The sequence below is a fragment of the Eretmochelys imbricata genome, chromosome 18 (assembly GCF_965152235.1).
Source record: "Eretmochelys imbricata isolate rEreImb1 chromosome 18, rEreImb1.hap1, whole genome shotgun sequence".
NCBI lineage: Eukaryota > Metazoa > Chordata > Testudines > Cheloniidae > Eretmochelys > Eretmochelys imbricata.
Window position 1 is genome coordinate 11,402,316 of NC_135589.1, and position 17,391 is coordinate 11,419,706.

The 17,391-nt window shown below is 45.4% G+C and overlaps 1 protein-coding gene across 3 annotated transcripts; it reads right to left on the bottom strand.

Moving 5' to 3' along the window:
* Nucleotides 1-779: 779 nt before the first annotated feature.
* MFN2 (mitofusin 2) lies at nt 780-17,391 on the bottom strand. 3 transcript variants are annotated; one of them, XM_077837176.1, is made up of 19 exons: nt 17,287-17,391; nt 16,093-16,231; nt 14,491-14,669; nt 13,673-13,808; nt 12,881-13,043; nt 12,415-12,539; nt 12,015-12,123; nt 11,820-11,927; nt 11,164-11,317; nt 10,850-10,917; nt 10,546-10,667; nt 10,060-10,186; nt 9,633-9,737; nt 8,957-9,059; nt 7,539-7,759; nt 7,233-7,388; nt 6,212-6,408; nt 4,988-5,122; nt 780-4,070 (listed from the first exon to the last, which is right to left on the bottom strand). In XM_077837176.1, exons 3-19 carry the CDS (start codon nt 14,663-14,665, stop codon nt 4,001-4,003), a joined length of 2,274 nt encoding a protein of 757 aa, XP_077693302.1. In that variant the 5' UTR covers nt 14,666-14,669; nt 16,093-16,231; nt 17,287-17,391; the 3' UTR covers nt 780-4,000. The 3 variants fall into 3 exon arrangements, with proteins under 3 accessions (XP_077693302.1, XP_077693303.1, XP_077693301.1); XM_077837177.1 differs by lacking the exon at nt 7,233-7,388; XM_077837175.1 differs by having other exon boundaries at nt 11,820-12,123.

Here is a 17,391-nt window from a genome sequence, read left to right on the forward strand (position 1 = left end):
CCTTGTCTGCGAGCATGCCTTCCATTACCTTCGCTAGGGCAGCCTGGGAAGTAAGGAGGTGTACAAAGGAAGGTCTTTAGTTAGTAATTAATTTAGGGCAAGCCTGGAGAGCTTGGCAGATAATCACCCAAATCAGGTCAAGGTATATGCACAAGGTGGTCAGGGACAACTAACACACTACACCCTCCCCGGGAGGAGAATACCTTCAAGTGTATGAGGCATTTTATTAGTTGTCAGAATGGTCTTCATTCCTGACCTTATGTTTCACAAAATCTAGACACAGTTCAAGTGAAAGGGCTCAGACCCCTACCACTGAGGCACTGGTGTGCTGTAGCCTTGGATGAGTTATTCTGGCTCTGATTTTTCAGGAGTGCATAGCACCCACAACTCCTAACTGAAATCAACAGGCACCGCAGTTAGTCAAATATTCCTGGAAATCTTGCTTTAACCTCTGACAATGTGAGGATTAGCCTTTACATAGCATTTGTCAACCACTAATAGTTTAGGCAATCTTCAAGAAATCACTGATTCAGTTTCTCCTTCTCAGACTCAAACCCCCCTGAGATAAAATGATCTCATACTGCTGGACCTGCCAAGTTTTGCTGTGAAGAAAATACAGTGAGAACTCTCAAGTGGTTGATAATTTCACATTGATAATAGGCCATTACCAAAGGATGAATAAGAGCTATTCACTGTTACTCCAAAGCAGGTTTCTTCAGAATTTACTGAACTAGCTCATGAAGATTTTGTATCGAGCTAGGCAGGACAGACACGCAGAATTTTTTTTCCCCCAATTCATTTTTATTTTGGTTTCCAATTTTAACCGCATTGATACAGGAATAATTCATGCAAAATGTATCATCTTAAATACAGCAGAGAGAAAACTCACTGTTCAGAGGATTTTGAAGAGTTCCATCAACTCAACACAAAAAAATACCAGGAAAAAAAAAAAAACTAAATTAGCAGCAATAAAATAAAGTGCATTTAGCCAAACTTCTTTAATCTGAGCCTGGAGGAGTCTGTTCTTGCAATCCATATTCTCATACACAAGAGCTGATCACTCCCCATAGGAGGCAGAGGCGAACTATCTGTGTAGTATATAGCAACCGTGTGAACTCTTCCATCAGTCTGTATTAAAGGAGTTCAGTTGTATTTTGCTTTAGTTTAAGAAGAATCAAATTAATTGGCAATTATGTTTAACTTTGATTCTGTTAATATAACATGCATAAGGCAATCTTCTCCAGACTCTAGTGGCTAGGGTTAGATATTCTTAAGGACATTTTTCTGCCTGTGTTAGCAATTTTGCTTTAAAAAAGGTTCAAGAAATTCTTACCCCTCACTCTACAGGCCAGATTTCACTGCCATGGTGAGAACGCCCAAGTCACCAAAAATCTCTGAAGAAAGCATTAGCAGTATCAACTCAATAGCAAGATACCCTGTTTCACTTCTACCAACCTCGAAAGGGGGTTCAAAGACCACAATATAGTGTGGTGTGTCTGATTTGAAGCCTATGCCACTTATCAAATTACCTCCTGAAGTCTGCACAAAGACCTGGCCGCTGGAGCCGTGAACGTCCCAGAAAGTCACATCAGCACTTTCCAGAGTCCCCATGTAGCACAGCATTATCCTTCCTGCACTCAGGAAGAAAATTTCCCACTGCAGCAGAGATCTGCTTATTGTTTTGACTCATCAGCAAACCATACAGCCTACTGTCATGCTGGATTAGCAGCCCTGCAGTCTGAAGGGTGGAGTTTATCAGCAGGACATGCTGAGGCTGCCTCTTCTTACATATACACTAACAACAATGACCTGGAGAAACCACCTGCAAAGGCAAGAATTCAGTCTCTTTGCCTATTCAGTCTTTGACCTCAGGAGCAAGTTACTGCAAGCAACTGTGATGTGAACACACATTCTTTAGGAAACAGACTAAATTATTCCCATTCCCCAAAGGCTATGGAAGAGCCATCAGAAGGCCATGACTTTCCAGTTTGAGTTGGATTCAAACCAGCAAGCTAGAAGTGAAACATTCCATTATCCCATAGCTAATCTCCTGGCAGGATCTATTCTCCTCCCTTCCATCCCAAAATGCAACTGACTTGCTTCTTGTGACAAGAATTTATCAGAATTCTCAGTCTACCAACACTCTGTGCTAATCCACTGGAAAATCTCAAATCCTAGTACTTGGAGGTTAAAATAACCTAACTGGCTTAATGCTACTTCACTATTTATCCTCCCTCAGACACCGGATAACATCTCCCTCCTCCTTTCTGGGACTAGACGAGAAGTACGCTGGTTACTGGCACATGGGTATCGACATCTGTACTTGAGCAAGAAATCATTCTAAGCCTGTTGATACCATTTTCAAGCATTGTCAATATGACAAACTCCCTTCACTCTTTCTAAACTCAGCTGGGACCTCCTTAGAGTTAGCCCACAGGGACTCATTCTGGATTCTTTGGAGACATCTCTGACTTCTGGAGACATACCAGGGGAAAAAGACACCCTATCAGGTGCATAAGCATCTTCCCCACGTGAAGAAAGCTTCCTAATAAACATGGGGGTGGGGGTGAGAGAGAGAGAGAAAGAAGAGAACTTGATCCTATTGAAGTCAGTGGGAGTTTTACCCCCAGTTTTCAATGGTAACAGTGTCAGGCCCACATTAATTCTGAACATATTCAGAATTAAACTGGTTTTGGAGTTTGCCCTAAATGCAATCTGATCTGTTTATAAATAAAGAACAGCTTAGAAAGTTATGGTGACCCATTGCTTCCCCGGCATGGAATTTCCACACCAATACACATCTCCTTGGCTCCATATGAGCTGCACTGGATCAGCCCATCTTCATTCTGTTGTCTACTTTAAAAAAACAAAAACCCAAACTGAATCACATTAATGCAGACAGTAACATCCTACGGAAGCTCTACATGAAGCAAGATCTCCTACAGCTTGTAATCTACCCAGTCCTAAAGGCCATGTAGTGATAATGGAATTCCAGAAGCCTGCATCCCAAAACACACACTCTGAAAAAACACATTTGTCTATATACTTCATAAAGTAGCTATTCACACACTGCCGACTGGCCCATCTCAGATCCTGTTTATCTTCCTCAATAAGATACCAATTTACCTAGTCATCAAATGCAACTGCTCATTCCACTAACTCCACAATAACTAAACGATGACAGCCAGTTTTGTCTCTGTCATGATTTGTCTCTCAAGTAACACAGGGCTAGGCAAAGAGCTTTCTTCAACTGAAGAGCTTGCAGGAGGAAGATGCCCCAAACCCAAAAAGACCAGGAGAAGAAACTTACTACAGCAGGATCCCAACCCCCAACCGAAAAAAGATTTGTTTTCCGCTCCTGGGACTTATCATTTGCACGGACACTTCTCCATGGAAAGAAAGAGAGCAGCAAGTCTCTCTCCTGTTGTATTGCAGTTGAAGAGTAATTGAGAAGTGTGGGTAGGTCTCTGCACGGGCTGTTAGTGATGGGGCCTCTAGATGCATGGGTGGGGGGTGGGGGGAGAGAAATGGTCTGTGTTTAGATGACTAGCTGCTTTTCACACACATCTGATCTTGTGACTTTGTACCTCAAAGGATTATCAAGATCTATCTTTATCTATTAAGGTGGTAATTCATCAAGGGAGAAGTTTTGTTAGAATAAATCTGAACTTGATAAACTTTGGTGACTAGTGAGATGTTTAAAAAAAAACCAAAAAAAAAAAAACCTGGACAACTACCATACTTCGTTCTGCATTACAAAAGCCCCCTGTAAGTGTATGAAGCAGAAGTTCCTCCTAATCTCTGTGGCAGGTGAGAAGAGTTATAAATGTGTGTTGAGAGGTTGGACGTGACACGGGAAAGCAGAATCCCATTGTTCACATGGTGATAGACCACGCAACAACTTGCTTTCGCTCATCCTCCTTAGCGATTCCATCATACACCATGTTCTCTGCAGCGGTTAAGAGAGCACTGAAGGGAAATGTTTTTTTGCCTTCCCACATTATCTGCTCTGCTGCAGGTACTGATGTGTGAACATGTTGAGTTCACTGTCCAGCCAGCCTGCTTTATTCCTGCAAGAAGGAAGAAAAAAGTCTCAGTTAGGCCTACGCATTGAAGTTAGTTAACATTCACTGCTTACTCTAGTCTGAAAAGGGATGAAAGAGATGCATGAATGGCAAAGAATTGAGAGAACTGCCACGGAGTCCCACGACTAGGTGCCTCTACTCTAGGCCAGGGAGCTGGCATGGACAGTGAGCTATAAGTTTTGGGGTTCAAACCAAAATCCTAGTTGCAAGTTTAAAAAGTGATCTTATTCTCTGTTTGTGGAAATGGAACATTTGAGAGGGGAGCTCCCTGCCCATCTGGAATGAAGGTGAACATCAGAAACTCATATGCCCTGCAATAAGGAGGGGAAAGGCCATGTGTCTGATTTGAGGAGATACGAGTGGTCCTGAAGGACCTTGTAGGACCCATAATTTTCTTGGGTTTGTGATGATCCTGACCAGATCTAGAGTCAGAAAGAAATGGTGAAGTCCCAGATATCAGGCTAGTGCCAGATGACTAAAAATGTCTGGCAGCGTAGAAAAAATATATAAATAAAATCAGTTTTTCCTACAGAAGGAAGGAAGGGGCTGAAGGTAACAACCCCACTGCTACCCAAGCTCCAGGAACGTCCTGGAACCCTCTCTTCTTACAGGCTGAATGAAGGAAATGCCATCTGTACAAAAGCAAGTAACAGATCTATGTACAGAAGCAACGTAAGATCTGGTCCCTTAGGAACACACATTGACTACTTGGAAGATACAGAGATCAATGACCATGTTTACTTCGCTTCCAAGCAGGAGTGAGTTGATGCTACAGTAAGGCACATTCTAACCTGAACAGTCCAGGGAAGTCTTTACATTACATGTAATTGTGACTCCACTAAAGATGACACAGTATACAGACTGTTCTCCATGAATTTGCTGTCAGGAAGCAAAGATCTCACCTGAGCAGTTTTGCTTTGCTCTGCAATGAGTCCAAGATTTCAATTTTTTTATTCATGGCAGCAATTTCCTGCTCAAGATTCTCCCGTGTGACATCCACCTGCTGACACAAGTGAGCAAATGTCCCAGCAAGCTCCCTAGAAAATGGAGAAAGGAGGGAAGAGAGAAGAGATCAAACTCAAAAGGTATTTACACTGTGCAAAGATTTGATTATACCACCTCCAGAAAGCCTAGCTTGACACTTTCTTCCCATTCCAGCTTCAGAACATTTCAGTCAGCGGGCAACAGGGAACTTACTGCAAATTCTGGACAGTGGCCCAGGAACTTCAGAATCTGATATTCCTGAAGAGTTAGTGCTCATGTTTAAAAGCATCTGGTTACTATGATGACAGGTGCTTTAGAAATACATGTGATAAAAGTTTCAATCCATGCTCATCCATCACTGTGCATTTTTAGACCTGGAGTACAGACTACGTACAACAGACCTGTCATGCAGTAACCAGGGTGACAGCTGGCCTTACGTGGCTTAATGGAGACTACCTTGAAAATAGTGTTATTTAAAAGATTAGATCAGAGGTGGGCAAACTATGGCCCGCGGGACCATCCTGCCCGGCCCCTGAGCTCCTGGCCCGGGAGGCTAGCCCCCAGCTCCTCCCCTGTTGTTCCCCCTTTCCCCCTAGCCTCACCTTGCCACTGGCACAGTGCTCTGGGCAGTGGGGCTGCGAGCTCCTGGGGAAGTACAGCTGGCTCCAGCCGGGCAGCACTGCTGTAGTGCAGCCAGCCACCAGTGCTCCAGGCAACGCGGTAAGGGGGCAGGGAGTGGGATTGGATAGAGGGCAGGGGAGTTCGGGGGGTGGTCAGGGGCTGGAGGTGTGGATAAGGGTCGGGACGGTCAGAGGGCAGGGAACAGGGGGGTTGAATGGGGGCAGGAGTTCTGGGGGCAGTCAGGAAGGAGAGGAGGGGTTAGATGGGGTGGCGGGAGGCAGTCAGGAAGGAGGTGGGGGGGGGTGCAGGGGCAGTCAGGGGAAGAGAGAGCAGGGGGGCTGGATGGGGCAGGGGTCCGGGGGGTGGGCCCGTCAGCGAACAGGGGGTGTTGAATGGGCAGGAGTCCCGGAGGCAGCACCTCCCCTAACCGGCCCTCCCTCCATACAATTTCTGAAACTCAATGCGGCTTTCAGGCCAACAGGTTTGCCTGCCCCTGGACTAGATGAACTGAGGGAACTCACTGTTGGACTTGGTGGCTGCAGTTGGAGCCTGTGTAGCTGACAATGAGCTGCAGTTTCTCACTCGCATACTCCACAAACTGGCGTTTGAAGGCTCGCTCCTTCGCTTTCATAGTCCAAGTGAGGCGCTCATATACATAAAGGAGCCCGTAAAGGCCAAAGGAGAGAGCAATCAGTCTCCAGCCCACAGCCTTCCAGACCTGCAATAAGCACAGTACAAAGGTGGCATAAGTCATCAGCCAAGAATAATGCTAACTTCTTACAATGGAACAGAAAACACTTGAAAAAGGTCCATAAGCGTAAGGGATCCCTTTCCTGTTCACCATATCCCTGGCTCTGAAGTGTAGGCAAGTAAGCAAGAGCCTTCTTAAAGAGATCTTCCATATCTAGACAGTGTGCTATATGGACTAGGGCCTTGGACTCTAGTTGGTGCACAGCAAATCCTCCTCGAGCAACTTCAGCCAAGTCTCCGGACTTCTAATTTTGGATGCCAGGCTTGAGGCATGTAGAGCTTATTTTCGAAGGAGCTAAGCACCCACAACTCCAAATCAATGGGAGCTGTGGGCACTCAGCACCTCAGGGGAGAGAAAAAAAAAAAACAAAAAAACAACCAGCCCAAAATGTCTGAAGTTGGGAATCCCAAAAATAGAAGTACACAAAATCAGAGACGGATTGTGAAAGTTTCAGTCTCAACCTCTGTTTTAGTTTCCCCATCACTGAAATGGGAATAATACTTAGTTACCACCCATGCTCAGAAGAGTAGTGGTTCATGTTTGTAATGTGCTTTGAAAGTGTTATTTTATCTTCTTAACAACCCTGAATCCACCCCCAAACTTCAAGTGCAATAAGTTCAGTGGATCTCTCCCTTTTGATATTCCTTGGGATACAACACTTCACTCTGGGCTCCATGACGGACGAATATCACATCAGCCACTGACTGAAGCCTGCAGTCTAAATAACTTTCCAAATCAACAGCACAGCTAGCTCTGTACAGACAATTGTTTCTCAGAGATTTTCAACCCACCACTCCACCAATCACGAGGATCCCCATGGAAGTTCTGGAAGTCAGTGATGCCAATCCAGTCACCATAGACACCATGAGCTCTTCCTGGGTCATAGAACCCTGGGGTAGGGGAGGCAGACTGGGATTCGCTGGGGTTAAAGGTAAAGGACGTTGAATCTAATTAGAAGGAAAAAGAAAAAAAAGCCGCAGATAAAAGGGAGAACGCAAGCCACAGCTGTTTCTTTCAGAGCTTTGACAGTCACTGAAGTCTTCAGTGAAACCCAGTATCTACTATCGACCCACTGAACATTTAATGAGAGGTCGTACCTGGTCATTATAGCCCATCAAGGCCCGGCGACTGTTCTTTGGTCCCAAAAACCTATTCACAAGCATTGTCCATCCAAGAGAAAAATGGAATTCAACGTCCTCCTGGAAGTCGGCACAAAGCTTGTCACAGTTCAGGTCATAGCTGAGTGCGAAGCATTGTCGGGGGATCAGCATGTCTATCTGACCCCGTAGAGACACTGGGAGAAGGGGCTTTAAACCATCTGCAGATGAGAAATGGGAGAGGATAGGAAAAGTGTCAGCATAATTGAGAAGTACAAATGGGCTTGACAAGAATCAATCAGGCTCTCTGTTCTGTGCTTACCTTGTTTATCAGTTAATTGGTTTTTCTTTAAAAAAAAAAAAAAACAAAAACAAAAAAACCAAACCCAAACCTGACCCAGAACAACTGATAGGATCTGAAATTTATTATGACCAAATATGGCACTAAGGTCCCCAGAGCAGTCATTCTCCAATTTTCCATGTTATAGACCACTTTGTGAGAGATCTTTCTGTGGACCCTTCCCTTGACGCTTCTCTCCTCTTTCCCCCGCCCACTTCCCCACAGTTACCTAGAGCAGAGGTTCTCAAACAGTGGTCCGCGAGCTCCATTCAGGTGGTCCGCAGATAGTTCCCTCTAACCACTGCAGTCTATGATCCATAGTCAGAGAATCTCTGTCATACAGACGTTGCCAGAGGCATTGTTTACCCCTCTCCATCAATTATATAAATTAGCACATGCTCCAACATTAAAAGAGGCAAATGCATCAAATCTCCACCATTTGGTTTTATTTAACACAAATGGCCACTTTATTTGCCCTGACCACACTAAACCATAAACCATGTTTCATAAAATAATTTTGAAACTGCTCCAAGAAAAGTATGGTTCCTGCCAGCTGTGGGCGGGAGCTTTGCTAAAGCAACTGGCAAAAAGCCCCTGAAGTGGGACTAACTGAAAGTACTGTAAATTATGCATGTCACAGTAACAAACCTTTTTGCGGTAACATGGAGAAGATTCCTATTCCTGCAATGAGGTCTCGTCCAGAGCATCTTGTCACAGCAAGATCTGCAAGCTTTTTAGTTAGTAGTACCACTGCATTTTTGCTGCATAAGCCTCATCAAAAGTTCTATTGTTTTTGAAATTTTAATAGAACAAACTGCTCCCAGGCAGAGGAGGTGGGTGTGAAGTTTCAATCTAGAATGAGTTTCATGACATGGAAAACCCCTGAAAACAGGTATTTAAGAAGGACCATGTAGACACTCTGAACTAGTGTCTCACTAAACAAGGCACTATTAAGTGAGAAGTTGAAACCAGTTCATCAGCCCTCACAGCCAATCTAAACCTGCACGACACAATGGCCATGCTAGACTTATTCCCGTGTGTCTGCAGTAAGAGCTGGTTCTTTACATGCTGTACTGACCAATCATTTCTTGTTGCATGGTTTGCAAGGAAGCAGCGATGGCATTAGAGCATCGATCTGACATGTTACGGCCCAAACCCTCCTCAATGTGTCGATGTAGTTCCTGAAACAGACAAAAAATAGAGGCTGACATTGAAGCAAATCCAGACACAAGATACATCCCTGTCCAGACTGCTCATTAACTGCAGGTGCTAGAATCTCTCAAAACAGGCAATTCTTCAAAATAGGAACCATAAATTCTGTCCACCCCCAATCCTGCCATCTGTTAAAAGTAGTTCAGTATTGCAAGAGGGAAGTGAGGAGGCAAAGAAGAATAGAACTGACCATATGCCCTCTGCTTTGGTGAAAATGCTGCTTACATTTGATCCACACAATTCAAAGTGAAACAAGATACTAAGGCAACTAGTGCCTTACTGTCATGCCCTACAATTAAATACTATATACTTTTATACCAGTCTTTTACTACTAGGTTAGTCTGGAAAGCCCCAGTTCCTTTTCTGGGATGTAATGAAACCCTCAAAGCACAAGAGATAAATATGAACAAACAATTTCCACACTACAAAGACCTGCGCACTTGAAAGTTAAGTATTTTAAACAGGTGGTGCAATTACTGAGCAAGAAAGAAAATTGTTTAGATGGTTGGTCCAACATGTTAAAAGCCAGTGTTGTTACTCACATTCTTGTAAACTTTGAGGACAACTGGAGATGGGTGGAAATCCATCTGGTAGTCATCTACCAACACTGAGAGCCGCCTAATCTCTTCAGCCATTGCATTCGACACCTGAAAGCACAACCATATAGTGTATGTACAGGGTTATCTGGAACACTAGCAGAGAAAACTCAAGACTATTCCCACGACAGCTGAAAAAATCTGTTAGAAAAATTGATTTGCTAATAAGCACTAACACAGATAAACCAGTTGCCCCTACAGCAATAAGTCTCCACCATGTATGTTTCAGCAGAACCCCTGTGACTTCAGTGCTTATTTAGTCTGTTGTGTTTTCTCAGCTCCTAATCTGCCTCTCATCTTCTAGTCAACCCTTCACACCTTTCCTTTCATCCCTCGGATTGTTCTCTAGGCCAAAGAAGCACCTGTTCCTTACCTGTCGTTCTACTTCTTCTGTGATCTGTTTTATTTTCACCTTGTAGTCTTGAGTGAGCAGCTCCAGCTGTTTGTCAATAAAACCCAAGCGCTCCTGTCGTTCCTCTCGCATCTCCAGGCAGTAAACCCTGAGAAAAGAAGGTGCCTATCAGAAAGTAGCATCAGCACATCTCTGATCTACAAGCGAAATGGAATCCCAGAGGTAAGACATTTGAAGGGAGCAGAGATTCTCTTTCCCAGGGACAGGCAGTAACAATATCTAAGACATGTTATACACAAGTAGCATACAGGAGAGAGAGGAGGTTTCTCCATAATTATACATTAGATGCAGGTGTAATGGTACATGTCCTCCTGTCCCCAGAAATTTTGTATGCTATATTGTGATTTTAAAAACAAAGGCCTGATACTCATGTTTCGCAGACTCCCTCCCAGAAATATTCAGTGCAAGCTTCAGCCTTGTGTGCACTGAGTCTCTGCAGCTGCTCACCTCTGCTCCTGGGCAGCAATATGCAGAGAATCCATGATGAGGCGAACATCTTCAGCAATCTGCTTGGCTCTTACTGTGTGTTGCTCAAACTTTGTTTTCACTGCAGACTGTGAGATACATTCCTGTGTACACAGAGGCAGCCATCAGAAAATCAACAGCGACCCGAGGCATTAACATAGACCTCTCTCCTGCATCATTTACTGTCAAGACGCAGCATCAGCTTAAAGTTACAGACTCCATTCTTTCCCGCCCCCCCAGACGACTGTGACTCAAATAGTAGCTTGGTACGAATGATGGTGCTTACCTCAAATCTTCTCTCGAAGTTTTGAAACTCAAACATTCTTACTTGAAATCCTTCTGCCAATGCTCCACCTAGGATGACACAAGGTCACCAGGGCAAGTTTACAGAAAGCGAACAGAGAATTTGAAGCACCAGCAGGAAAGGCAGAAACATCTCTGGGGCTGGTTCTACTGACCTGCCAGATACCTTCTTGTTTAACTTTGGCTTCTTTTCCCTCCCTCACTTTTTAGTTAAATCACCAATTGATGATTTGGGATAAGACAATCTCTACCTTCCCACACAAATAAAATGAAAGACAGAGCTAGTAGTTTTCCTACCTCCTTCTGGCATCCCTTGAGCTTTCTGAATCCTGGCATTTAGCACTTCCTTTGCTGACACAAAGAAGATGCGGTCCCCAGCCTGTGCTCGATCCACCACACCCAGCTCATCCACTAGAAAACTGGTGCAGCGCTCCATGTGCTGTCGACGGACCTGAAGGATAAACCCACACACACACACACACATTGTTTTGAAGTCTGCTTGATAGTCCATGCCATTGTATGCAACTGGATCAGGCAACCAGATGCCCCCTGCAGGCCCTATGTAGCAATACCAGTCTACAATAAAAATATTTTGCTCTTTTATGGCTCCTTTGTGGGTCTCAAAGCACTTTTCATATATTAAGCCTCACAAACCCCTATGGGATAGTTGAATACTCTAACTGTTTTACAAATACATAAACTGAGGGACGAAGACACGAAGTGACCAGTCCCAGGTCCCCAAAAATGTCAGTTACAACAGGACCTCAGAAGTTCTGCATTCCAGATCCTTGCTGAAACCATTAGACCACACTTTCTCCAGCCCCTTTTCCAGATGACTCCTCAGCAAAGTCCAAACTGTAGGAGAATCACCCTCTATTACCACTAGCCATGCCTCTGCTCCTAGAACGGAGACTCCCAGTTTGAGTGAACACCAATTTAAATACAGCACAAACCTCTTCCATGTATTCAGGTTCTGAAGCTGATGCATCCCAGCGGTTATTCAGGATAAATATGTTGGGGCAAGACAGACGCTCATTCACTTTGTGGAAGAACTGCTTCTCCTGGTCAAAGAAATCCCATATCAATATGCAAACCGTCGGAGCATTTACCCCAAACCAGCAAGCCTTTACAAGTGGGATTCGAGTTACCGTTTGCATCAGCGTGGACTCCGAGTTTGCCACTAACACAAATACATCAGCATCCAGACAAAACTTGTCAATCCAGCTGTCCAGCTCCGTGGTTACATCAATGCCAGGGCTACAGAAAACAGAAACAGACCTCACTAGAGCTATGAAACTTCAAAACCACAAGCAGACAGACATTCTCCGAAGGAGAAGCAGCACGTTACATTTCCTTACAAAAGAGGCTTTCAAAAGGTGTAGGTTCTCAGCATAGCTAATGTCCATGCTTGGGCTACCTTGTGTTCTGGGGCTGCTTAGTTCAGGAAATTAAAGGAATGATGAAATGGCACTCTATTTGCACTTCTCAGCTCTGCTTCCAGGTCACTTCATGGCGGAGTCTCTGCATGGGAAGAGTGAAGTCTCTCACCTGTCCATAAGCACCAGATCATCCTTTAAGAGAGGACATTTGGAATTGGGCCACATCACACTGACCAGGCTGCCAGCATTCAGAAATTCATTTTGATGGAGAGCATGAGCCAGTTGGTTGACTGTCTGTCGAAGGGAAGGGAGGGAGGAAAGATCAACAGGAGTACGTTATTAAATGTCTGATAATTATTCTACCATTTATCTCCCCGCCCTGAAATATTCACAGACAAGAATAAGTCAAGACCCAAACGAGAGTCATTTTCTCCCTTTACTAAAAAAGGGGCTTCCCCATAGAACTGCACAGGTGTCCCTGCTGAGAAAGGTCTCCATCTATTAGGAACTACTCAAGGGCAGGATTACTTGCACACATTACTGAGATTACATTTACCAAGAGAAAATTCCTTTCTGAAATCTCTTAGATTAGGACAAAGTCCATCTTCATCAACATATACTAATTAGGAGCTTACCTTGACACTCCTCTTCTCCTCTGAGCCTTCAGTAAGTAGGAACGCATCATGACCGTCCGTCCCCTCCACACGCAGGAAACAATTAGTGGTGTGTCCAATCCCTGAGGGAAGGACTTTATCCCACAGCATGGCATTTATCACTGTACTTTTTCCATTGCTTGTCCTGGGGTTAAATGCAGAACGGTTCATTGTGTTCCCAAGGCACAGCTGTGCTCTTTGCATATTACAGCCACTCAAATCTCACGTCCCAACCAGCTCCAGAAAGCGTTTGGCCGTATATTAGAAGCGTTCTATCAGTATAGGAATACTGAAATACTACACCAGAAGAGCACTCCTAATGTGGATGTTTTGTTCAGCATAGATTATTCTATCTCCCCATAGCTAAACAAGCCATACCACTAATGATGCAGTTTTTCTGGTGTGTCTGAGTGTATTCTTGGGGCTTCTGCTGGCACAGATATGTTGATGGGAGATCACACCTCTTCACACTGTCAGAACTGTGCCAGAAGCAGCCCCTCAGTGTAAACGTGACCGTAACGTATTAGTTGCCATATGCAACTTGCTGGTGAATCAGTACTAAAGGTTTACTCTGTTATTTCCTTATTTTAAAATTTCTTCTAAACAGAGTGAGGGATTCAAAATGAAAGTGAGAGAGTACCAATGATGATCAGACTTTTACATTTCAGGGTCTGGACAGTTTGTGTTCCTATAAATACTTTTCACTGGCCACGATCCTAAAGATCCCAGTTGCTTCATTGAGAAGAGTCCGGGCAACACAAGTATCCGACTCACCTGCCAAAAAAAGCCACTTTCATGTGTCGCCGTGCCAGCACCTCACTAATGCCACTGACTTTTGACAGGTATCCTTTGACCTCCAATACCTGCTCTTCTGTGGTGACAGGGTCAAGTTCCACATTCCTGTGTGTTTCTAAAATGCAAATAAATTGTCCCCCTGAATTTCAGAAGTAATTTATCAACAGCACCTGGTCAAAATGAATCTGAATGAATCTAATCTAATTCTCTGGAGTGTAGTTATATATTTATTTGCGTGGCAGTCAGACCCTGTTGTTTGAGGGCCACACAAACAAGTACACCTTGCCTATGCCCTGAAGCCTGTTTCACTGGCTGTTGAACAGTGCCCCTCTCTCTATCTCTAAGGGTTGTCATGTAAAAAAGTGCCTTGAACAGCACATAGCTGACATTTCACACCCCAAAGATCCTTAAATACACTGCTGTGCATTTCTTAATCTGTTAATGCCAGAAGTTGGCACATGTGATATACACATGTTGCCAGAAATGAGATGTCAGGACCATAAGAATCAAAGGATTAAAGACAGAAAAAACCCAATGCAGCCTAGTACAAGACTAATTTCCTTATTATATTATTATTATTATTTTTAATATCAGTTCAACGATAACTATAATTTGGGATCAACTTTTACATTCAGAAGCCTGTACCTTTATCCAAATTTGATGCAATTTCATCTCTTCTATACATACGTATACAGGTCTAGTGATCGCATTTAATCTAGCATTTTTTGTGTGACAAACCGAAACAAACAAAGCACTACTCTACACATGATGGTGGGTTACTCCGGGATACAGCTTACCTTCCAGGAATGTGGAACTCTCCTGGATATATGCAGCCAACTGTTCAAAGATGCCATTGATTTTCTTCTTTGCAGTGACAAAATGTTTGAGTGGAGAAGCATTTACCTCGGCCATGTGTCTTTTATCCTTCTTTACAGCAACTATGGACTTGGAGCGAGTGAACAACAGGGACATTGCGCTGTGGGGGGGGGGGTGGAAATCTAATAAGATACAATTCCTTAAACACTAATTCCTCCCCAACTAATGTGTCTATGGCCCAAACAGCTAAAAAAAATAGCTAACACATTTTAAAGAACACCCTGTTACAAAGAGGCTATATATTTCACAAACAAAAGTGTCTGAGTAGCAGATCAATATGAATCATGCTGGTGATTGCCACCCAGATTTCTTGTATGGACAATTTAGATTTTAAAATCTAAATTTGATTGCAATTTTTGCTTCACATGGTATTTAAGCCCCCAATCAACGGTCATGGAGAAACTCACAGAATACATGATGGAACGATCAGCTACAGCCATCTACTCCAGAGCAAGGAATTGAATCCAGGCCTGCCACTTACCATGCTAATAACCTAGCCACTTCCTTCCTTCCCTTTTTCTAATCTCTAGTTCCTTCTAATATAGATAAAGTCAGAAAAAAGCATTGGGAGTCAAAAAAAAAAAAAAGTTACTTCACATTTATGTTTGCAGTATTGTTGTAGCTGTGTTGTTCCCGATATATTAGAGAGAGAACGTAGGTGAGGTAATGTCTTTTAGTAGACCAACTTCTGTTGGTGAGAGAGACAAGCTCTGTGTAAGCTTGAAAGCTTGTCTCTTTCACCAACATAAGTTGGTCCACTAAAAGATATTACCTCACCCAGCGTGTGTCTCTTGAAATTTATAGCATTTTACTTTTTTAGAGTACTTCCAAATGTTAGAGAATATTTCACAGGGATGTTGAAGAAGTTTTGTATCCCGATTGTACTGATGAGGAAACTGAGGCGAAAAGATGAAGGGACTCCAAAAATAGAACATAGTTCTTGGCTCCCTGCCATGTGCTCCAAGTCACTCCATTACACATGCTGCCTCTGGAGCACAGCATCAAGCATGCTGCAAAAACACTGAACTTCAGTCTCAGAAAGCAGTGACAGTGCGTTGGTGAAGCTCCCTATAGCACCAGAACAATCATTACTGCAGTCCACCATAAGAATGGCCATACTGGGTCAGACTGACGCCAGGTGCTTCACGGGGAATGGACAGAAATGAAGGACAAAAGGCATCACCCCCAAGATTCCTAAAAGTGCTACTAAATAAACATCTCAGAAAAGTTACTTTAACAGCCCACCCTAGTGCCCCTACATCCAACTGTGTTGCAACATGAACGAGTCTAAGCCCTTCGGAGGAACGTTTATGGAAAGAGGGAAGTATCCTTTTTGATTAACACTGTGCGGAAGCATGTAGCCCACTACATCAAGAGCTCATACAGAGACATCCATAATGAAGTGCTGTAGGAGCACCTCAGCCTCCATCCCTTCTGCTTTTCATGACCAACCCTTCTCCACCCAGTGACTCTGCCCCTCCCTGGGTGCGGGGGGGGGAAGGGGTCGGGCAAGCCTAGCTTACTTTCAGGATTAGTGTTAAATTTTCACAAGCCAGGCATGGTCAGCTCCCTCTGTCCTGTGTGCCAATGAGTATTTTCCACAGTGCTCCCTCCTCTGAGTGGGGTTCAGTCTGGCAGCTCCTGGGGTGATGTGGATCCAGCCTGTCCCAGTCAGGTGAGGAGAAGGAGCAAGATCAGATGGTGCACACAGACCCAGGAGGGTTAGGGGTGAGTGGCTGTCGGGGAAGGCAACCCACGGTCTTGCACGCATGAGTGTGCACAGGGGTAGATGTGGGTATTACATACCCTGACCCCACCATGCGCTCTGGGCAGGCACACCCAGCGCACACACCTTGAAGCAATGGGCCTTGTACACCAGAGTGCGCACACCCCGACCCCACCCTCCCCAGTGCCCTGCACATAGTGTCTATCCCGAAACCGTGAGCCATGTACACCTGAGTAGGCACACAATAATCCCGCCCTATTTGTGCCCTGCACAGTATGCACACCCAGAGCCGGCGTGCCACGCACACGTGAGTGTGCACAGCCTGACCCGGCCCTACTAGTGCCCTGCACAGTATGCACACCCAGAGCCCGCGTGCCATGCACATTTGAGTGTGCACAGCCTGACCTGGCCCTACTAGTGCCCTGCACAGTATGCACACCCAGAGCCGGCGTGCCACGCGCACGTGAGTGTGCACAGCCTGACCCGGCCCTACTAGTGCCCTGCACAGTATGCACACCCAGAGCCCGCGTGCCACGCGCACGTGAGTGTGCACAGCCTGACCCGGCCCTACTAGTGCCCTGCACAGTATGCACACCCAGAACCGGCGTGCCACGCGCACGTGAGTGTGCACAGCCTGACCCGGCCCTACTAGTGCCCTGCACAGTATGCACACCCAGAGCCCGCGTGCCACGCGCACGTGAGTGTGCACACCCCCGTGCCCTGCACACAGTAGGTCTATCCCGAGCCTGCGAGCCATGTACACGTGAGCGCGCACACACCCTGACCCGGCCCTCTCCCCTCGCCGCGCGCCCTGCACACGAGGGGGCCCGCAGGGCCTTGTCGGCGATCGACGGAGGGGACCCAGCCCCCACAGCTGCCCTCCGAGCTCGGCCTGCTGCCGTTACCCGGGCCTCGCTTCTGCGCCGCCGCCTCGCCCCCCAGCTGCCCCTGCGCGGGGCCCGGCCGCCGCCCGGTTCTCCCGGCCTCTCACCTTCACCTTCCCTCCCGCACAGCCGCCATGACGCCCCCAGCATCATCATCAGGGAGCGCCAGGCTATGGGCGTCATCACACCGGCGCGAATGGCGGGAGCGCGAC